The 18,026-nt window shown below is 43.9% G+C and overlaps 1 protein-coding gene across 1 annotated transcript in view; it reads left to right on the forward strand.

Annotated features, from left to right (window-relative positions):
- The window catches only part of COPA (COPI coat complex subunit alpha), a 915,755-nt gene that overhangs the window by 165,324 nt on the left and 732,405 nt on the right, over nt 1-18,026 (forward strand). The window contains exons 8-9 of the mRNA XM_044059531.1: nt 11,874-11,973; nt 12,119-12,254. Coding sequence (XP_043915466.1) covers nt 11,874-11,973; nt 12,119-12,254 — 236 coding nt within the window. The remainder of the gene's footprint in view (nt 1-11,873; nt 11,974-12,118; nt 12,255-18,026) is intronic.

Raw genomic sequence — 18,026 nt, forward strand, 5'->3', positions numbered from 1 at the left:
CTCAGCACAGACTCCACGTGGGCCAGCAGAGCAATCCAGGCTACAGAGAGCTGAAAAGACCTCTCTTGATACTAAGTATTTTTTTGCTTTTACACATCTAAAAACTAGCGACTGTATTTCTCGCCTGCCGTTGTTACATTTAAACTGTTTTTCAGCTTTTAACTTGAACATTGCACTTGGATTCTTTGTTTGTAAATTCGTGACTGTATTATTGCAATTCTTCTGTGCTAACTGTAATAGCTGATTTATAGTATCTTTAAGTGTTTGCTGTACCTGCTCTGCCTGTTCTATCAAAAAAAAAAAAAAAAATATATCTCTTGTTTTCCTGCTTTACTGTGTTAGGTTAGTCCAGCGTCAGAGTTGCTGACTCCTGGACTTTGGTTGTGGTTCCTGTGTACTGTTCCTTGCCTTATTTGGGGAAAGGAGGTCTACCTTGCTTACCAGTGGGAGTGGGAAGCATTGGGCTACCTTTGGTCCGGTTTGTGAGGTTACAGCCAGAAACTAGTAGCTTATTGGTCGCTTTGGGCCAGTTTCCTAGCTTTTCCAGCCCCTGGTATAAAACGCGCTAAACGCTGCCAATTAGCTGAGTTGCCGGAGTTGCCGCCAGTTGCACACTAGGGCAGCTGCAGTTAGCAAAGTTTAAACCAATTGGGCCATCTAAATTCCATTCTTCAAATTTTCCTTATACTACCTTCCTCGAACTATACTACTGATCTAACCTGATCCTATAACTAAAAGATCATCTCTACTTGACTCCAAGTAGACTATACTCTATCTTTATAACCTAGCACTTGCTCCTACAGTACTTATCACCTCGATACAGCACTCTTGTTATAGATAGCACCCCAAAAAGGCAAACCCCATTTCTTGCTCACCCACATCCCCCGAAAACTCTTTTAAAATTTGTTGTCTATTTCCTTCTAGCATGTCGAGGATCAGCTGCTAGTGTCCTCTCCTGCTCAGCTGGTGAACCTGGGAATATTGAGGCAATGTTACAACTGCCTCATGTACACAGACAACCCTCTCCTCTTCCCACAAAACACAAATACATGTGAGATGCAATTATACGGCCAAACTGGAGGCTGAGCTCTCTCAACACAGGACTGGCAAGACCAGACAGGAGGAGAAGGTTCCCACATACACTATACACCCAGTCTCACATGGTACCATCACAACCACAAATCATACACATAAACACACAAAGACATACTGAGGCTCTGATCAAAAATCTACCAAGACAGCAGAGACCACCAAAGCATACACCCAAACAACTACCACCTCAAAACACAGCACCTGCAACACATAGACCTCACAGTCAGAGTGTCAAACAGTCGCAGCCCATAAGGCCAAACACAATGCCAGACACACTAGTCATTGGTGACTCCATAGTCAGACACACTGACGTCCCGCCACCAGACTGAGTAAGGAGAAGGTCACAGTAAGCTGCCTGTCGGGCGCTAGAATCCGCCACATAACGCAAGCACTCAGGTCTCTCAACAGCAGGTACAAGTACGACTCAGTCATTGTCCACGCTGGTGTAAACGACCTGAGACGTACCTCCTTGACTACATGAAAAGAGACATTGAGGAGCTCTCCGATTATGTAGCCCAGGCAGGTATGACCCTGACCTTGAGCAGTATCTTACCTTCACCAAGAATGATGCCACAATACAGAGATAAGATGATCAGTTTTAACAATTGGCTTAAACTCTGGTGTCATTCAAAGGGGATCCAGTGTCTGTCTGCCTGGGATGACATGCTGGGCAAGCCACGCTGCTTCGCAAGGGACGGCTTGCACCTGTCACCCCTGGGATTCCGGATATTGGCAAAGGCTCTTGCCACCCCCATAGTGCCTTTTTTAGGCAAGGCTCAAATTCTAAACCTTCCACCCTAGAACACAAAAAGGGGAAAAAACTAAGGGTAATGCTGCTCAATGCCAGAAGTCTCAATCTCAAAATGCACGCACTCGAGGCCCTTCTCAGTATGGAGAACATCGATGTCTGTGCTGTGACAGAAACCTGGTTCAAGGCTCCCGAGAGCACCCCAGCACTATCAGGTTTTACCTCATATCATGCTCCGTCCCCAAAATCTGGACAATACCAAGAAAGGAGGGGGGGTATCCATATTCATCAAGGATACCTACACCTCAAGATTGGTGGCAACGCACAATGCATCAGAGACCATCCAGGTGCAGATAACCATAGGCAAGACTGCTCTACAAATTGTAGCATGTTACAGGCCACCCTCACAGACCCAGGAATCTCACTTGGCCTTCCTGAAAACACTGGAGGAATAAATGTATCCCCAAATACCATCATACTGGGTGACTTCAATTACCCAAATATAGACTGGGAACACTACTCAAGCCCAAACACCCTAGCCCAAAAGTTCCTGGAAGTCATAAACTCAAATGCCATGGAACAACTAGTCACTATCCCCACAAGAGGAGAAAACATACTTGATCTCATCATCACGAACATGGGAGCAAAATGTTCAACACCAGAAGTATACCCCTCACTGGTGAGATCAGATCACAAACTTATCTCGCTGGAGGTCCTCATCCCACCCCCTCCTGAAACAAAAAAGACCACAGTAAAAAACTTCTCTAAAGCCGACTTTGCACTTCTAAAGACTAGTGTGGTCTCCTTCAAGGCCCCCGAGCCGGCGGAAAACAGTACTCTAGCAGCTGAATCACTTACAAATGCCTTCTACCAGCACCTGCAGGACTGCATGGATAAGGCAATCCCAAGCAAAACAAAGATTCTCTGTACCAAAGGCAAGCGTCCAGCCTGGTGGACCCCAGCCATAAACAAACTCTACAACAAAAGGAGGAAGCTACTACATGATAGAGCAAAATCCTTGAAAGGCAAGACGCCTTTGATCACTATAAGTAAAAAGCTGAGAGCTCTCATAAAAGCATCCAAAGCAAATTTTGAGAGAAAAATAGCTAAAGACTCTAAAGACAATCATAAGGCCTTCTTTAGCTATGTTAGAAACCTGGGAGGAAACTCCCAGATATGCTCAGAATTAGTTCAAACGATGAGAAGATTACTGATCCTACAGACATTGCCAACATACTGGCTGACAGGTTCAGTGCAAACTTCTCCCTCCCCAAAAGGAGAGATATCTATACCAACAGGTTGCAGGCCCCCACACATGTCAAATGCTCAGGTGAGAACGGCTCTCTAAGGCAAAAACACAGCATCCATGGGACCTGATGGTGTCCCCGGCTGTGTGCTACATGCACTCAAGGAGGAATTAAACCCTCAGTTAGGACAGCTGTTTAATCGCTGCCTCACCTCGGGATACGCACTCCAGGAGTGGCGCACAGCGACTGTAGTCCCACTCCACAAAGGCGGTGCCTCCACCGACCCTGGAAATTACCGCCCATCAGCTTGACAAGCCTTATCTGCAAAGCCATGGAGAGGATCATAATGGATCTCATAAATAAAGACATAGGAACTTGCAGACTCTGGATCCAACCCAGTTTGGCTTTGTCAAAGGCAGGTCATGCCTTTTAAACTTGGTTGACTTTTTCAAACAGTCACCAAAGCCATTGATGAGGAAAAGGCAGTTCATACAGCCTACCTCGATCTGGCAAAGGCCTTCGACACAATACCCCATTCGGGTATCATTGAAAAACTCATCAGCCTAAATGTTAACCCATACATCACAAGATGGGTTGCTAACTGGCTGAGTGACAGAACCCACAGGGTCAGAGTGGCCGATGCCATGTCTGACTCTAAGCCTGTCTCAAGTGGTGTCCCACAGGGCTCAGTCCTGGGCCCACTCTTGTTTGGCATCTACTTTTCCGATGTACAAGCAAGCATGGGAGGGCTATGGCTGACAAAGTTTGCAGACGACTGCAAACTGGGTGCCGAGTTGAAAACACATCTGACACAAATATCCTTCAGAAGGGTCTCATAGATACAGATAACTGGTGCCAAAGCCACGGCCTAAAGTTAAATGCCAAAAAATGCATAGTCATACCCTTCGAAAAACAAGGTTACCCTAGCTACCATATAAGTGGAAATCCACTGAGCACAGAAGAAGTTATTAGGGACCTGGGGACCCAGGTTGACAGCAATCTGTCATTCGACACTCATGTTGCAAAAATAGTCAGGAAGACCTTCTACATTGCCCACCTTATCATGAAGGATTCACATCTAGATCAAGGGAGGTCATAGTCTCCCTATATTCAGCACTCATCCGACCAATGATTGAGTACAATGCCCCATTCGAATGTATCTGACCCGTCACTTGCAGCAACTGGAGAGGCCACAAAAGTTCCTCACCAAGAGGATTATGGGTCTCAAAAATATGTCCTATGCTGCCCGACTGGAAGAACTCCAACTATATTCAGTCGCCACCGCTTGCTCAGGGGGACTTGTGCCTGACATACAAGGCATTGTCAAACCCTGACTTGATGAACATGCTTCACCTCAAAAATCTAGATCCATTAGAACCACTAGAGCGGGAGACCTAAACCTTGACACGGCCATTAATAGAACGTGCTGGAGGGATAGATTCATTACCCAAAGACTCCCTATGCTGTGGAACAAAATCCCGGTATATGTGAGGCAAAGCACCTCGCTGGCTTTGTTCAAGAGAAATCTTGACCAATGGATGGGTGATCGCAAGTATACCCCAGGGATTACCTCAGTGTCACTGCTCGACAGAGGCACAGCAAAATAATGGGCACAGTTCCCCAAACCAAAGGGGTGGCGCAAGCCACAAACTACGGGCTAGGCTTGTAAATGCCCTCGGGCAGATAGCCTAGTATGAACCTATGAACCTATGAACTAAAGGTCAGACAAGACAGGCCAAGGATGATTTTGATAGCTCCAGATTGGCCTCGGCAACACTGGTACCCACTTCTAAGGAGTCTTGTAAAGAAGCCTCCATGGCCTTTACCTCTGATTCCTCATCTGTTATCTCAGAAGGACGGTCATCTGCTCAATGTCAAGCTGCAATCTCTTCATCTCACAGCTTGGCATATTCTGTGTTGAAGCACGGTAGGTCTCAGCTTCCTCAACAAGTTTTAAATGTGATTATGGAAGCTAGAAGGCCTAGTACTAGGAGAGTGTACGCAGAAAAATGGAAGAGATTTTTATTTTGGAGTACAGCAAAGAATTTGGAGATTTCAGAGCCTAATTTGAGTGTGGCTCTTCAATATCTTACTGAATTATTGGACAAAGGTTTGTCCTTCTCTTCCATAAAGATTCATGCTGCAGCAATTTCAGCTCACTATGATTGTGACCCACCTTTGTTTTCGCATCCTTTGTTCAAGCAGTTTCTTAGAGGGGCAAAGAATATAAGACCCCCGTAGAGCTCCTACTCCTGCTTGGGATCTCAATTTTGTGTTGGAAAAACTTACTCTACAACCTTTTGAGCCTGCAGCTACTGCTGAATTGAAATATTTGTCATGGAAGACTGCTTTTCTGTTGGCTATTACTTCTGCAAGAAGGGTGTCTGAGTTGCAGGCCCTTATGGCAGTAGAGCCCTTTTGATTTTCCATAAGGACAGGGTATCATTACGCACTAATCCTTCTTTTATGCCTAAGGTGGTTTCTAGTGTGGCTTTAAACCAAACTATTCATTTGCCTATGCTTTTGCAGATCCTCAAAATAAAGGGGAAAAGATTTTGCACACTTTAGATGTACACAGGCAATTGCGTTATTATTTGAGCAGGACTAAAGATTTTAGGCAGTCTCAGCAGTTACTTGTTTCTTTTGCTTTGAGTTCACAGGGCAAGCCTGTGTCAAAACAAACTATTTCTAGGTGGATTGGCTTTTGCATTGCATTTTGTTATTCCCATCATGGCAAAGAGGTTCCAGCTGGGATTAGGCCTCATTCCACTAGGGCTACTGCCACTTCAACAGCATTTCTAAGGGGGTGGCAACTAAGGATATTCTGGAAGCAGCTACTTGGAGTTCAGTGCATACTTTCTCTAGGCATTATCACCTGCCTATATACTCTAAGACTAGAGCTGGTTTTGCCACAGCTGTTTTACAAGGCATGTTGTCAGCTCCTGCTACTTTATAATTTGCCAGCCTCCCTTACCTCTGCTTTGGGATTCTACCCAATAGTCAGGACTGCAGCAAGGGAAGACGAAGAACATAGTACAGTTTTGTACCTACCATAAATGTAGATGTTCGAGGATTCCCTTGCTGCAGTCCAATTTACCCTCCCTCCTTCCCCTCTGTGTTTCAGGGTGGTTGTGTAGGTGAGTTTACATGCTTATATTTTTTGTATATATTACTGTATATATTGTACATGTTTTTTGGTGCAGGTTGTTTTTGGGACTTGTCTTTTTGGGTCTTCTGACATCTGGGGCAAGAAAAGACTGAGGAAATGACGCCGGTCATGCGCATTAGTACCCTGACGTACTGACGCCAGTCTAAGGCGCCATGACCGACGTCAGCCTTATACTCTGGTATTCGGGCCGACTGGGACGCGGACTATACCCAATAGTCAGGACTGCAGCAAGGGAATCCTCGAACATCTACATTTATGGTAGGTACAAAACTGTACTATACTTACCCACCATCCCATCCATAGATATTCATGATATGTTACAGAGCGCATGACTGTTTAACTGCATGTGGTACCACAGTGATTTATGATGATCAGTTGGTTAGTATTTTAGCTGAAAACAAACTACGTCCTGTCTCATCCCCCTCCCTGGTTATTCTTGGCCACTTTACAAAGTGAAAATGTGTAACTGGGATAGTACATTCTTGTGCAGTAATCTGAAACATAACATGTAATACACTTACTTTTGTTTCATATCAAGTCCCAAGTGATGCTCACACACTTTCACAGAATGTAGTATCATTGGGAATGAGCACAGAAACCTTTTCACATGAACAGTGTGTCAGAACAGGAAATCAGTTCTGAGTACCAACAAGTTTACCTTTATGAAATATTGTATAGTGGAACCAGATAAATAAGCTGCATGCCTGTATGTGAATCCTTTTAACTTTGGGGCATTAGTCTTCCAAGATGCGTTACCTAATCATAACAAAAGGAATCACTTCCCATCCTCACATGCTTGGACATTCTGATATGTGCTGCTGGTCGAAGATTTTTTTTTTTTTTTTGCCCTGAGCAGTTTCACAGAACATCCAATAAAATAAACAGGCTGAAAAATCTGACAGGGCAAACACCTACTTTACATAGGAGTGATCGAATTAAGAACAATCAAATTAACAATAACCATAAAGCCTACATCAACAATAATAACCCTCAACCATCAACTAGTTCCCATCAGGGTTTTCAGGGGGTTCAATCCAACCAGGTGAAGAAAACGACAACAATGGGCAACCAGGGACGAACAAAGAACAAGAGGAACCGACGAAGGAAATAACTAGGATGGACTCATTACAACCACAAATCTTGACAAACACAAGAGGCGATTTTCACATCTATAATTATACAGATTTAAATATTCCACAGGACATTATTGACTTCTTCGCAGTAGGGTTAACTTTTGTACCTGATTCACATATGAATTTAGTTAACGCTATTGTTCTTAAATTGTTTTCACGTAAAATTAACTTGACTGCTTTACTAGGTTCTACTTCACTAGGTAATACCTCATTCAGAGTGCCCAGTCTGTATAATCCACCTTTGCATCCAAATATCCTCTGCTTTGAGAAAATGTGTGAGATTGATTTTCGATCCCACATTAAACACAAAAATAAGAAGGGGGGTAGTAATATAAATAATAATGAAAGGGACTTCATTCAATTACTTAAAGACTGTAAAATCAGAGTAATGAAGCCGGACAAGGGTGGTGGATTGGTCCTTATGGACCACGCAGTATATGTTACATCTATTAGTAAGCATCTAGACGCTACAACATATAATTTAGTTAGTCTAAATGAAATTAATACATCTTTTAAGATGATTAGGGAGACGCTGGATGATTTGCTGTTGGAAAGGGCTATTGACATTGATTTGTTTAATTTTTTAACAATGTTGGCACCTAGAACACCGGCCCTGTTTGGCACACCCAAGATCCATAAGAGAATATTTGACCCTCCATTTAGACCTATAGTTGATGGTCGTGGGTCTATTACTTATGGGTATGGTATGCTAGAATGGTTTCTGATGTGAACGATTTCGTGAAAGAATGTGAGGTAATTGGGAATATGTTTTCTAATGGAGGGTATCCCACAATGTTAATTTCTAAGATCACAACAGAGGTCATAACTAAAAGACAAATAGGTAATTTCAAACCTTTACTGCTGAAGGATAATAGAGCGGAACAAGATAACCTTGTAGACAGACACACTAAAGTCTTGGATGGATCTATTAACAAATTTAGTATTGGCTTCATATGCACATACAATCTAGACCATGCTTTCATTAGAGAGATCTTGAATAAAAACTGGACTCTCATTATTGAGGATAGTCACTTGAACAGCTTGTTTGGTGATCAGTTAAAGATTACCTATAGACGTGGGCTCAATTTAAAATCATTACTTGAATGCCATAAGAAACTGCCTTTGCCTAGGAATAAGGGCATAACTAAATGCGGTACTTGTCAACAATGTAAACACATAAATACCACTTATCAGTTTATAATTAATGGTAAAAATTACCGGGTCCAGGGTAAATACAACTGTGACTCTAGGGGTATTGTCTATGCAGCAATCTGCCGATGCTGCACCGCTTTTCACATAGGGAAGACGGAAAGAAAATTCAAATAGCGTATATATGAGCATCAGTACGCTATAGCTAAAGGAGATGAGACAAATGCCCTAGCAAAACATATATTTCTGTTTCCCAACCATTTTTTTAAATTTACTATTTTAAAACAAGTAATTCAGGATGAGAGAGGTGGGCCATGGCAGATAAAACTTGAAATTGAGGAGCTGTTATGGCAAATTAGGTGTGTTGCATATGTTCCCCCAGGGTTAAACGAAAGCATTTCTATCAAATGCTTTCTTAAACTTTTAGCACTTAAGCGATAGTCTTTAGCTAAAAGAAGTTGAAATAAATTAATATAATTTATTAAAGAGGTTCTAATTAATTATTTATAGTTAATTATTCACTTTAAACTTCTATAGTGAGTTTATATGGTTATATTGATTTTCAATGCATTTTGTTTATGTACATAGTACATGACATTTAGGGTTATTAAGTTGGTTGCATTGATTATTTTATTTTATTGTATTTTATTGTATTTTATTGTATTTTATTTAATATGTTAACTAATTGATTAATGTTGGATTGATTAATTGGGATGTGTTTGTGTATAAATTGTTTAAACACATGGCATTGGTCATCTGAAGAAGGAAGAGCATTGTCTTTTCCGAAAGCGCTAATTTTTATTAAAACTGTTCGTACTGCTCATACTGCTCCTTGCTTTTTTCGCTTGGTCTGTTTTAAATTGTTTTTGGAATCCGCTTGTACAATGGCATTTAAGTCATCAGAAAAGCTGATGTGTTCACTCCTCCTGGTGTCGAAGCTCATCTGCTTAGCGGGGTTGTTTGTATTTTGCTATTTATTTGAATACAGTGTTGTATGCAAGGTGACCCAGAAGCACTGGCTGATTTAAGTGAATGTGTCGTGTAGCATGCTAAAAGAAGCTGAGGGACTCCACCCCAGGATAACAACATTAAAGCTCACCAACTGCTCATGACCTTAAATTTCTAGTGTGTCTATGTGACAGAGAGAGATTTTAAGTACATATACATATTTTAATGTATAATAGACTGTTAAAAATAATAATAATAATTTGCAGTCGGTTTCAGGCTCTTTTCTGTGTTTGTCTTTGAAGGAAGGTATTTTTTTCCAGTACCATGGAGGCCAACCATCGGTCACACTTGCATGTGTTTTCTGTTTGTTGTACTATTTTCTTTTTTAATGTTTCCGGATTCTCTTAACGTTAGGGTGCACGATGCCAGGGCACTTATGAGCTAGGCTTGTAAAGGCTCCAGGGCCATTAGCCTAGTACACACCTATAAACAGTATGCTTAGTCACCCTTTTGCAAAACTTTGGGTAAGTAATGCCCTATAGTAGCAGTGATATGGCTGCAGTAATTCTGAAAGCGAAGCAGTTTTCATCTGTTTTGACGGTTTATATCCTCAGGATGTGATAAATAGGCTTTTTGTGAATACAGAAGTTTAATTATTTTTAGTTATATTATCATATAGAAGTTTTCTTAACAAAAAAACGAATCAGTTTTATTTAGTAACTGAACATTACTCATGCTTCATTCATGTTTTAAATAATTTTACAGTCTTAAGGCCAAAAGACTTTAGGGTTAGTGTTTTTGCAAATCTATCACTTTGTTTAGATTTTCATTTTTTTATTAAATGTCATGTTTTCTCTCTAAGTACAGTGCAGTCCCTGTGCGTGTTGCACTTGATATTTCAACACTGAGTGTTGATGCAACTGGTTTTTGATTTCTAGATTTATTGGGCACTAATAAACTAGCCTCATCTCAGACAAATCAGTTTACATTTGTCGTTACACAGCTTGCTGCTGTTAAGGCTGTACATTCATATATCACAAACCTCAATATAACCTTAATTTCCAAGCTGAGTTAACTTTGCTTCTTAAGCAGAAACATGCAAACACACAAGATGTATTCTCCAACTTGCACCTTTTGTCAGTGGGAACATTAAACTAGAGGTAATGGAGATATTTGTGCAAATATTTCAATGCAAAAGTTCTAATGTTTTTAGTTAGTCTCACATCTGGAGATAACGCATGCTTCCTTCCGTTGATCATTTGTAATGTCAGCAGTTGGGCAATTACATCACTGATTTACAGTTACTTAACTACACTAAACTACACATTATTAGACCTGGAACCCAGAATGATGTAACCACTTCCTGCCATCCTATGAATATGAATGTCGTAGACATGGCTTACTACATTTAGTGTTCAAAGTTCGAAAAATGTAATCTTTTTTTAATGCATGCAAACACTTTTTTATACAAAAAAAAAAAACAAACAAAAATCATTTTGCACCTTTAGACTTTATCTTTAAGGGACTAAGGTTCAAGACATTGATGCGCTTGGTTAATGTAGTTACTTGAAACATTAAAGTTTTGTTATAAGATTGCTCCTGTTTAGATAGCTGAGAAGCCTGCAGGTTAATCAAAAGTAAGTCATATAGGAGACTGAATCTGGATTTGAGCTATGGTCTTGTAGATATGCTGTGGAACAAAATGTTTGACTTTATAAAGATGTAGCTCGAGGATGTGCTGATCAAGTCTTAAATCTGTGGTCAGGTATTATACCCAACAGTTTTGTATCGTGCACTTGATCAATTCTAATAGTAATATATTTTTAAGTTACAATAGTTTGATTGCTGGGTTGGAAGTGAAAGTACCATTAGTTTAGTTTTATTTGAGTTTAGATCACTGTATAGTTTTCAGTTTTTGTAAAAGGTATGTGTAGGTCATCAATTGGCTGTTTGAATAGGCTGCATAGCTGATTAATTTGCTGGGTGAGATACTGTATGCATTTTATTTGTGTGTGTGTTAGAGTAAAGGTCCCAGTATCGAATCGTCTGGCACAGACATCAGGTGACTGCTCATTAGCCTGGCTCACACACTGTGTTCGGTGGCTAAGGTAACTTTTAAACCAGTTAGTTGTTCTGTTTGTAAGGCCTATTACAGGACTTGGTTCATTAGTAGCTTGTGCTGTACAGTAGTTGTTTTCTGTACTTATCAAAGGAAATGGCTGATATGCTGAGAGAGCATTGGTCAGAAATGCTTTTTTGGAAGAAAACTAGAAATGTTTGTGTGGGAGGGTCAGCTAGCAATTTGCAGTGACCTGTGTGGTTTATAATGTTAGGCGTCTCCCAGCTTTGTATGGTTCTCCTTCTTACACCTGTTTTGTGCTTTCTAGGGTCATGACCGTGGGGTGAACTGGGCTGCATTTCATCCTACTATGCCATTGATTGTTTCCGGAGCTGATGACAGACAAGTTAAAATTTGGAGGATGAATGGTGAGACCTGCTTGTTTTTAATGTAGATATGATTTGAAGGCGTTCCTTTGTGCCACCGGGCAGTGTATGCCTTGGATAAGCTGAGGTGTTGAGGGGAGGTTGTCTGTCAGTGTTAGTAACTGAAATGGTGTTTTTGTTTCTTTAGAATCCAAGGCCTGGGAGGTGGATACCTGTCGTGGACATTACAACAACGTGTCTTGTGCAGTGTTTCACCCGAGGCAAGAACTGATTCTCAGCAACTCCGAGGATAAGAGTATTCGTGTCTGGGACATGTCCAAAAGGTATCCGTTCCTTATTAACTGTTAATATATTTTATACATACATACATTTATATATAATGTATGATGTGAGAGTGTTCAATCTCGCCTTTGTTCTTACACATGGGTTCGGAGCCGATCCTCGGCTCCGTGCCGGCCGACTGCAAGCTCTGCATCGAGAAGAAGCTCGAGGACATCTAATACCCACAATCCCCCTCTGCCTTTACCTCAGATCTAGTTTGCCGCTGCTGCATACGCATCGCTGGAGGCTAGCTCGAGGCTTTACAGATGAGATTTTTATCTATTCTGTTTAAATTTTCAAAAAAACTTCTTTTAAATCTAGTTAATTAAAGTTAACGGTGTGTGAGTGGATTAGGAATTCTCGGTACCTTAGATTAGTGTAACTTAGTTAACTTTCGGGTATAGAGTTTTTCGGGGCCTACCACCCCTACTTGGACACTTTTTGACTAGAAACTTGTTGTAGTCTTGCTTTCTTAAGCAATTAACAATCGGACTTTCAATTACCGGATTTGACATTGTTACTGGATTTGACTATTACTGGACTGGACTGTCTCTTTCTCTTGTCATTATGTCTGAGAAAATAAAATCTGGCTTCAAACGTTGTCAGTGTGGCCAAAAGATGTCGGTCACAGACAACCACAGTTCCTGTGTCTACTGTCTTGGCCCTCTCCACTTACAAGAGGACTGCTCTATTTGTCACTCTTTAGTGGGAGGGTCATGACAGATAGGCGAGTAAACTGATGGATAGAGGATTGTTGAAACCCTCTTTCCAGGAGGCTCTGGATGCTTCAGACCAGGCATCCAAGTCTTGAAGGTTGAAGCGCCGGAGCCAAAGTCATCGGCTCCGAGCTCTTCGGGTCTAGTTAGATCACCGGTTCCACAGACTTTGGGGCCGAGTGTTCAACTGTTGGCAGTTTCCGAGCCTCGAGTCTTGGAACCGGTGACGGAGCTCCCTCCACCGACTCTGCTGCGGTCGGCTCCGTCTTTGATCCCTTCGACTCGTTCTTCTAGGCCCCTTTCCGACACCGATGTGGACCGTGTGGTACAGAAACTGATGGAGCATACGGCCCTGTCCAAGCTTATCTCGGTCTCCTCTCAGTTGATGTCGAGACTTGAAGGCCTGCCACTATCTCCATCTGTTCCTCCTCCGAGACCTGTCCAGTCTTCGGAGCCGGAAGAAGCTGAACTGATGATTGTGGAGCCCCCGGTGCCAGAACCGCTTTTCTCGGTCGGCACCGCTCACCTCGACTCCATCCGATCCGTACCGGAGTCTCGGGCCAAGATCCGCCCTGGTTCCGGGACCGAGAGTCGGACCGATGTTTCGGTTCCGACGCTCTCGGGCCTCGCACGGATCGATTCGGTTCCGTCCTCGGGTCGGTGCCTTCGCCCTGTTTCGGGATTCTTCCCATTTCTTCGAACCGGGAGATACCTCGACTCGGGCCCCGGGGCCTTCGACCTCATGAGGAAGGTGTTGTCTACCCAGACAACCACATCAGCAGGTACAGCTTCTCCTCCCCACAAAGGACCGTTATCCTCCTCTGCACCCACGGCCACGCCCAAGCGTCGGGCACCAGTGTCTCAGCCACCCCTGGAGGGTGCCCCCTCTTCCTCGGAGGCTTCTTCGGATGCTCCCCACAAAGAAGTTCCTAGGAAAAGACTGTGTAAGAGGAGACACTTGGATTCTCCACAAGAATCCTTGACATCTGATACTGACTTAGATGAGTCAGAAGGGTCCCCTAAGTCACCTTCAGAGGATGTCTCTTTTCTGACATCTTGAGATCCAAAAACAGAGAGGTGACTGGAAAGACCTCCCCCCTTCGGAGGTTGAGTCAGTTTTGCGGAAGGCTTTTGGTGCCCCCCCTTCCTCCTCCTGGGTCACTCCGCCTTTGATGAGTTAATGGAATTAATTGCTCAAGGGCGTGGGAGACTCCTGACACGTGGAACCAGTCCCTAGGAAGCCAATAAGTACATCACGGCACCACAGGACAAAGCTTACCTCACCAAAGGAGTTCCAGTAGACGCCATGGTGGTGGCAGCGCCACGAAAAAGGAGATGTCGGAGTCTTCCTCATCTGTCCATCCGCCTAACAAAGATTCTAGGACCATGGACAGATACGGGAAGCGCATTTTCAGTTCAGCGGCTTTCTATGCGTCCCTGAACTATTTGACTCATTTTACACGCTTACAGAGGGATCTAGTCAAAGAGTTGGGAGATACCCTCCAGGGTGCTACAGATGCCGCTGTCTCAGAGAAAGTTACAGCGCATCTCAACACCCTTACGTCCATTGTGAACTTCGTCCATGAGGCTGATATCCTATGCAGCCAAGGATCGAGTAGGGCAGCGGCTTCAGCGATTGCTCTTCATAGGCAATCCTGGATGCGCTTATGTTCATTTGCGAAGCCTTCAAGTCTTCCTTTACTAACGCCCCATTTGACGGAGCCACACTTTTGGCCCTAAAGTAAAGGGAGACCCTTACCCGTGTGAACAGGAGGGAAAGACTCTGTCTGCTGTCGGAGTCCGTTTTTCCACCCTTCCAGACCGCACCCAAAGGGCAACGTAGGGAAAATGTGGTTTCAAAACCCCAAGGATCTTTCCCAAACACACAGGGTGATGCCCCTCTAGAGGCAGAGGGGGGCAGAGGTGGAAGACGCCGCCTGGCGGCAGAGGGGTCCGCAAAACCAAGGTGACAGGGATAACCTCCCTGGCAAACCTTTCAGCACTCCTGAGAGGAGGCCCGACTGTCCGCTCTGGAGGCAGTCGGGGTCGCTTAGCTTTATAACCTCAGGCCTGGCAAAACCTTTCTTCAGACAATTGGGTAAAAGCGTTGTTACCAGAGGTTACAAAATCCCATTTCTATCCACCCCATTCCAAAGAAAACTCCCAGATGTACCACCCCATCTGAGAGCCAGCAGCTACAGAAATTTCAAAGCTGCTAGAAAAAAGAGTCATCCAACCAGTCCCAGCGGACCAAATAGGATTCGGAACTTACTCAAGGTTCTTTTAGTTCCAAAGAAAACAGGGGACTGGAGGCCAATTCTGGACCTAAGCCATCTCAACACCTTTGTCAAGAAGGAAAAGTTCCGAATGGTCACGCTTCAATCGATCCTTCCATTCTTACAGAAGGACGACTGGATGTGCTCAATAGATCTGAAGGACGCATACTACCACATCAAAATGGCCAGGGCGTCCAGGGATCATTTGCGGGCCCGGCTGGGAGCCAGTCACTAACAGTTTCGAGCGCTGCCCTTTGGTCAGACCTCAGCCCCAGGGTCTTCACCAAATGCATGGCAGTGGTAGCGCCTCATCTGAGGCCTAGGATTCCAGGTGTTTCCGTGATCTGGACGACTGGCTCCTGTCTGCCACCACCAGGCCAACTGATACAAGCCAGGGATTACACCCTACAACTTTGTACACACCTTGGCATTTCAGTAAATTTCAAAAATCGTTGCTACAGCCATCACAGCATATCTTATTCATAGGAGCGAATTAGATACGTCAGTTAGTTCTAAAACTTCCTACAGAAAGAATAGTAGCACTTCAATTCAACATTTCCCTTCTTCTGTCGTCCAGAAAGTCCCCAGCAAAAATTGTTCTGAAAGTTTTGGGTCTCATGGCAGCTTCTCTCATTGCGATACCATTGGGAAGACTGCACATGAGAGTGCTACAATGGCTTCTGTTTGCACAATGGTCATTCCAACAACTTCCACTGACTCACGAAATATTGATAACAAAATCATGCAAATCACACCTAATGTGGTGGTTACAGACTTGCAACCTATCCAGCGGAAGACCATTTGTGTTACCCGCGTCAGCTTAATTTATAACCACAGACGCTTCCCTGATAGGGTGGGGGGGCATCTTTCAGGGACAGACAGTCCAAGGCGAATGGACCAATCTGGAGTACAATCTGCACATCAATGTTCTGGAGTTGAGGGCAGTGTTTTGGCGTGCAACACTTTGCTCCCTTCTTCCTCCAGGGACCATTGCAGTTCAGACAGACAACATGTCCGTAGTCTGGTACATAAACAAGCAAGGGGAACCAGGTCTTACCAACTATGCAGAGAGGCCATGAGAATTTGGCAATGGGCAGAGTCCACCGTCGCTTTCTGATCGCAACGCACATCCCGGGTCATCCAACGCCATAGCCGACAGGCTGAGCAGGGCAATACTATTGCCTCACGAGTGGTCCTCAAACAGTCAGTTGCGAAGGATTTTTCGCAAATGGGGCCAGCCTACCTGCGATCTGTTTGCCTCCAATGAACGCCAAATGCAGGAGCTACTTTGCCCTATTACCCTCCAGGGAAGTCCCCAAGGACGACTGGTGCACGATTGGCCCCGGTCTCCTATATGCTTTTCCTCCATTTCCCCTGATTGCAAAGTTTCTACAGAAAGCAAACAACCTTCAGAGGACTATTATTCTCATTGCTTTCTGGCCTCGTCAAATTTGTTTCCCTTTCTATTGCATCACCGCATTCGGGACCTTGGATGCTGGACCCAGAGCCAGATCTACTGACTCACTCGTCAGGAGTTCCTCACCCATCCCTAGAATCTCTCCATCTAGCAGCTTGGCTACTCCGCCTTTCTAGCCAGGTCGGTTCCCCTTACATCGGGCGTTCAAGATATTTTAGTAGCTTCTCATAAAGTTTCCACTACAAAGACTTACACCAGTAAGTGGAAACGTTTTGTCTTCTGGGCGGAGTCACATCAGTTGGACCCTGTTACAGCTCCGTTGAACAAGGTTTTAGAATTCTTGACTGAATTATTTCATGAAGGAGCTTCCCCGGCTACTTTAAGAGTACAGTTAGCTGCCATTTCTAACTATCATGTAGAAGAAAGTGGTGCGCCTATTATGGCTCACAGACTTTGTAAAGCCTTTTTAAAAGGTTCTTTTCATATCAGACCACCAGTCAGAAGTCCGACATCACCGTGGAATTTAAACTTATTGCTCTCTAAATTGATGATGTTCTTCGTCTTCCATTGCTGCAGTCCTGACTATTGGGTATAGTCCGCGTCCAGTCGGCCCGAATACCAGAGTAAAAGGCTGACGTCGGCCAGGCGCATTAGACTGACGCCAGTACGCCAGGGTACTAATGCGCATGACCGACGCCATATCCTCAGTCTTTTGCCGCATGGTCCGATGCAGAAGCAGTTTTGCGAGTGCAGGTTGGCGACTGAAATATTTCCAAATCGGAGTTTCAGACCGAAACAGAGTTGGCTAAGTACCGCTAGGGAACATTTTAGTTTTTCTTGCCTCAGTATTTTACCGGATGTCAGAAAAAGTGAATAACTGTATTTCTTGTGGGAAACAGATACCTCATAGGGATTATCATACCTTGTGTATACCTTGTTTAGGGCCTGAGCACGACGTTGTTGGTTGCCGCTCTTGTGCTAGGTTTAACAAACGCACTATTAAGAGGAGGTTAGACTGTGCCAGGTTAGTGTTTGGGAAGCGTTGTAATTATAAAATGCCGCCGGATGCTCCGCGCCGCTTCCTCCAAGAAGCGCAAGGATAAAACAGTGAAGCCTAGGGTTGAGGAACCGCAGTCCCGGACGCCGGTTCTTTAGAAGGCTCAGTGGAGCCGGAGGTTTTGCCAGGAGTTTCCATGGAGTCCCAGGCAGAAACTATACTCTTACAGGCTCAGGAGGTAGGCCAGGCTGAGGGGCTTCTCAGGTGACTGTTCTTCCCTCTCTTCCCAAGGTAGTTAGGGCCTCTCCTTCTGTTGCCAAAACTTCTTTGAGAGGTAGGCCTACTTCAGCTTCAGTGGGGGCTTCTCC

This window comes from Protopterus annectens, chromosome 17.part0, assembly GCF_019279795.1.
Source record: "Protopterus annectens isolate FY-2018-M chromosome 17.part0, PAN1.0, whole genome shotgun sequence".
NCBI lineage: Eukaryota > Metazoa > Chordata > Ceratodontiformes > Protopteridae > Protopterus > Protopterus annectens.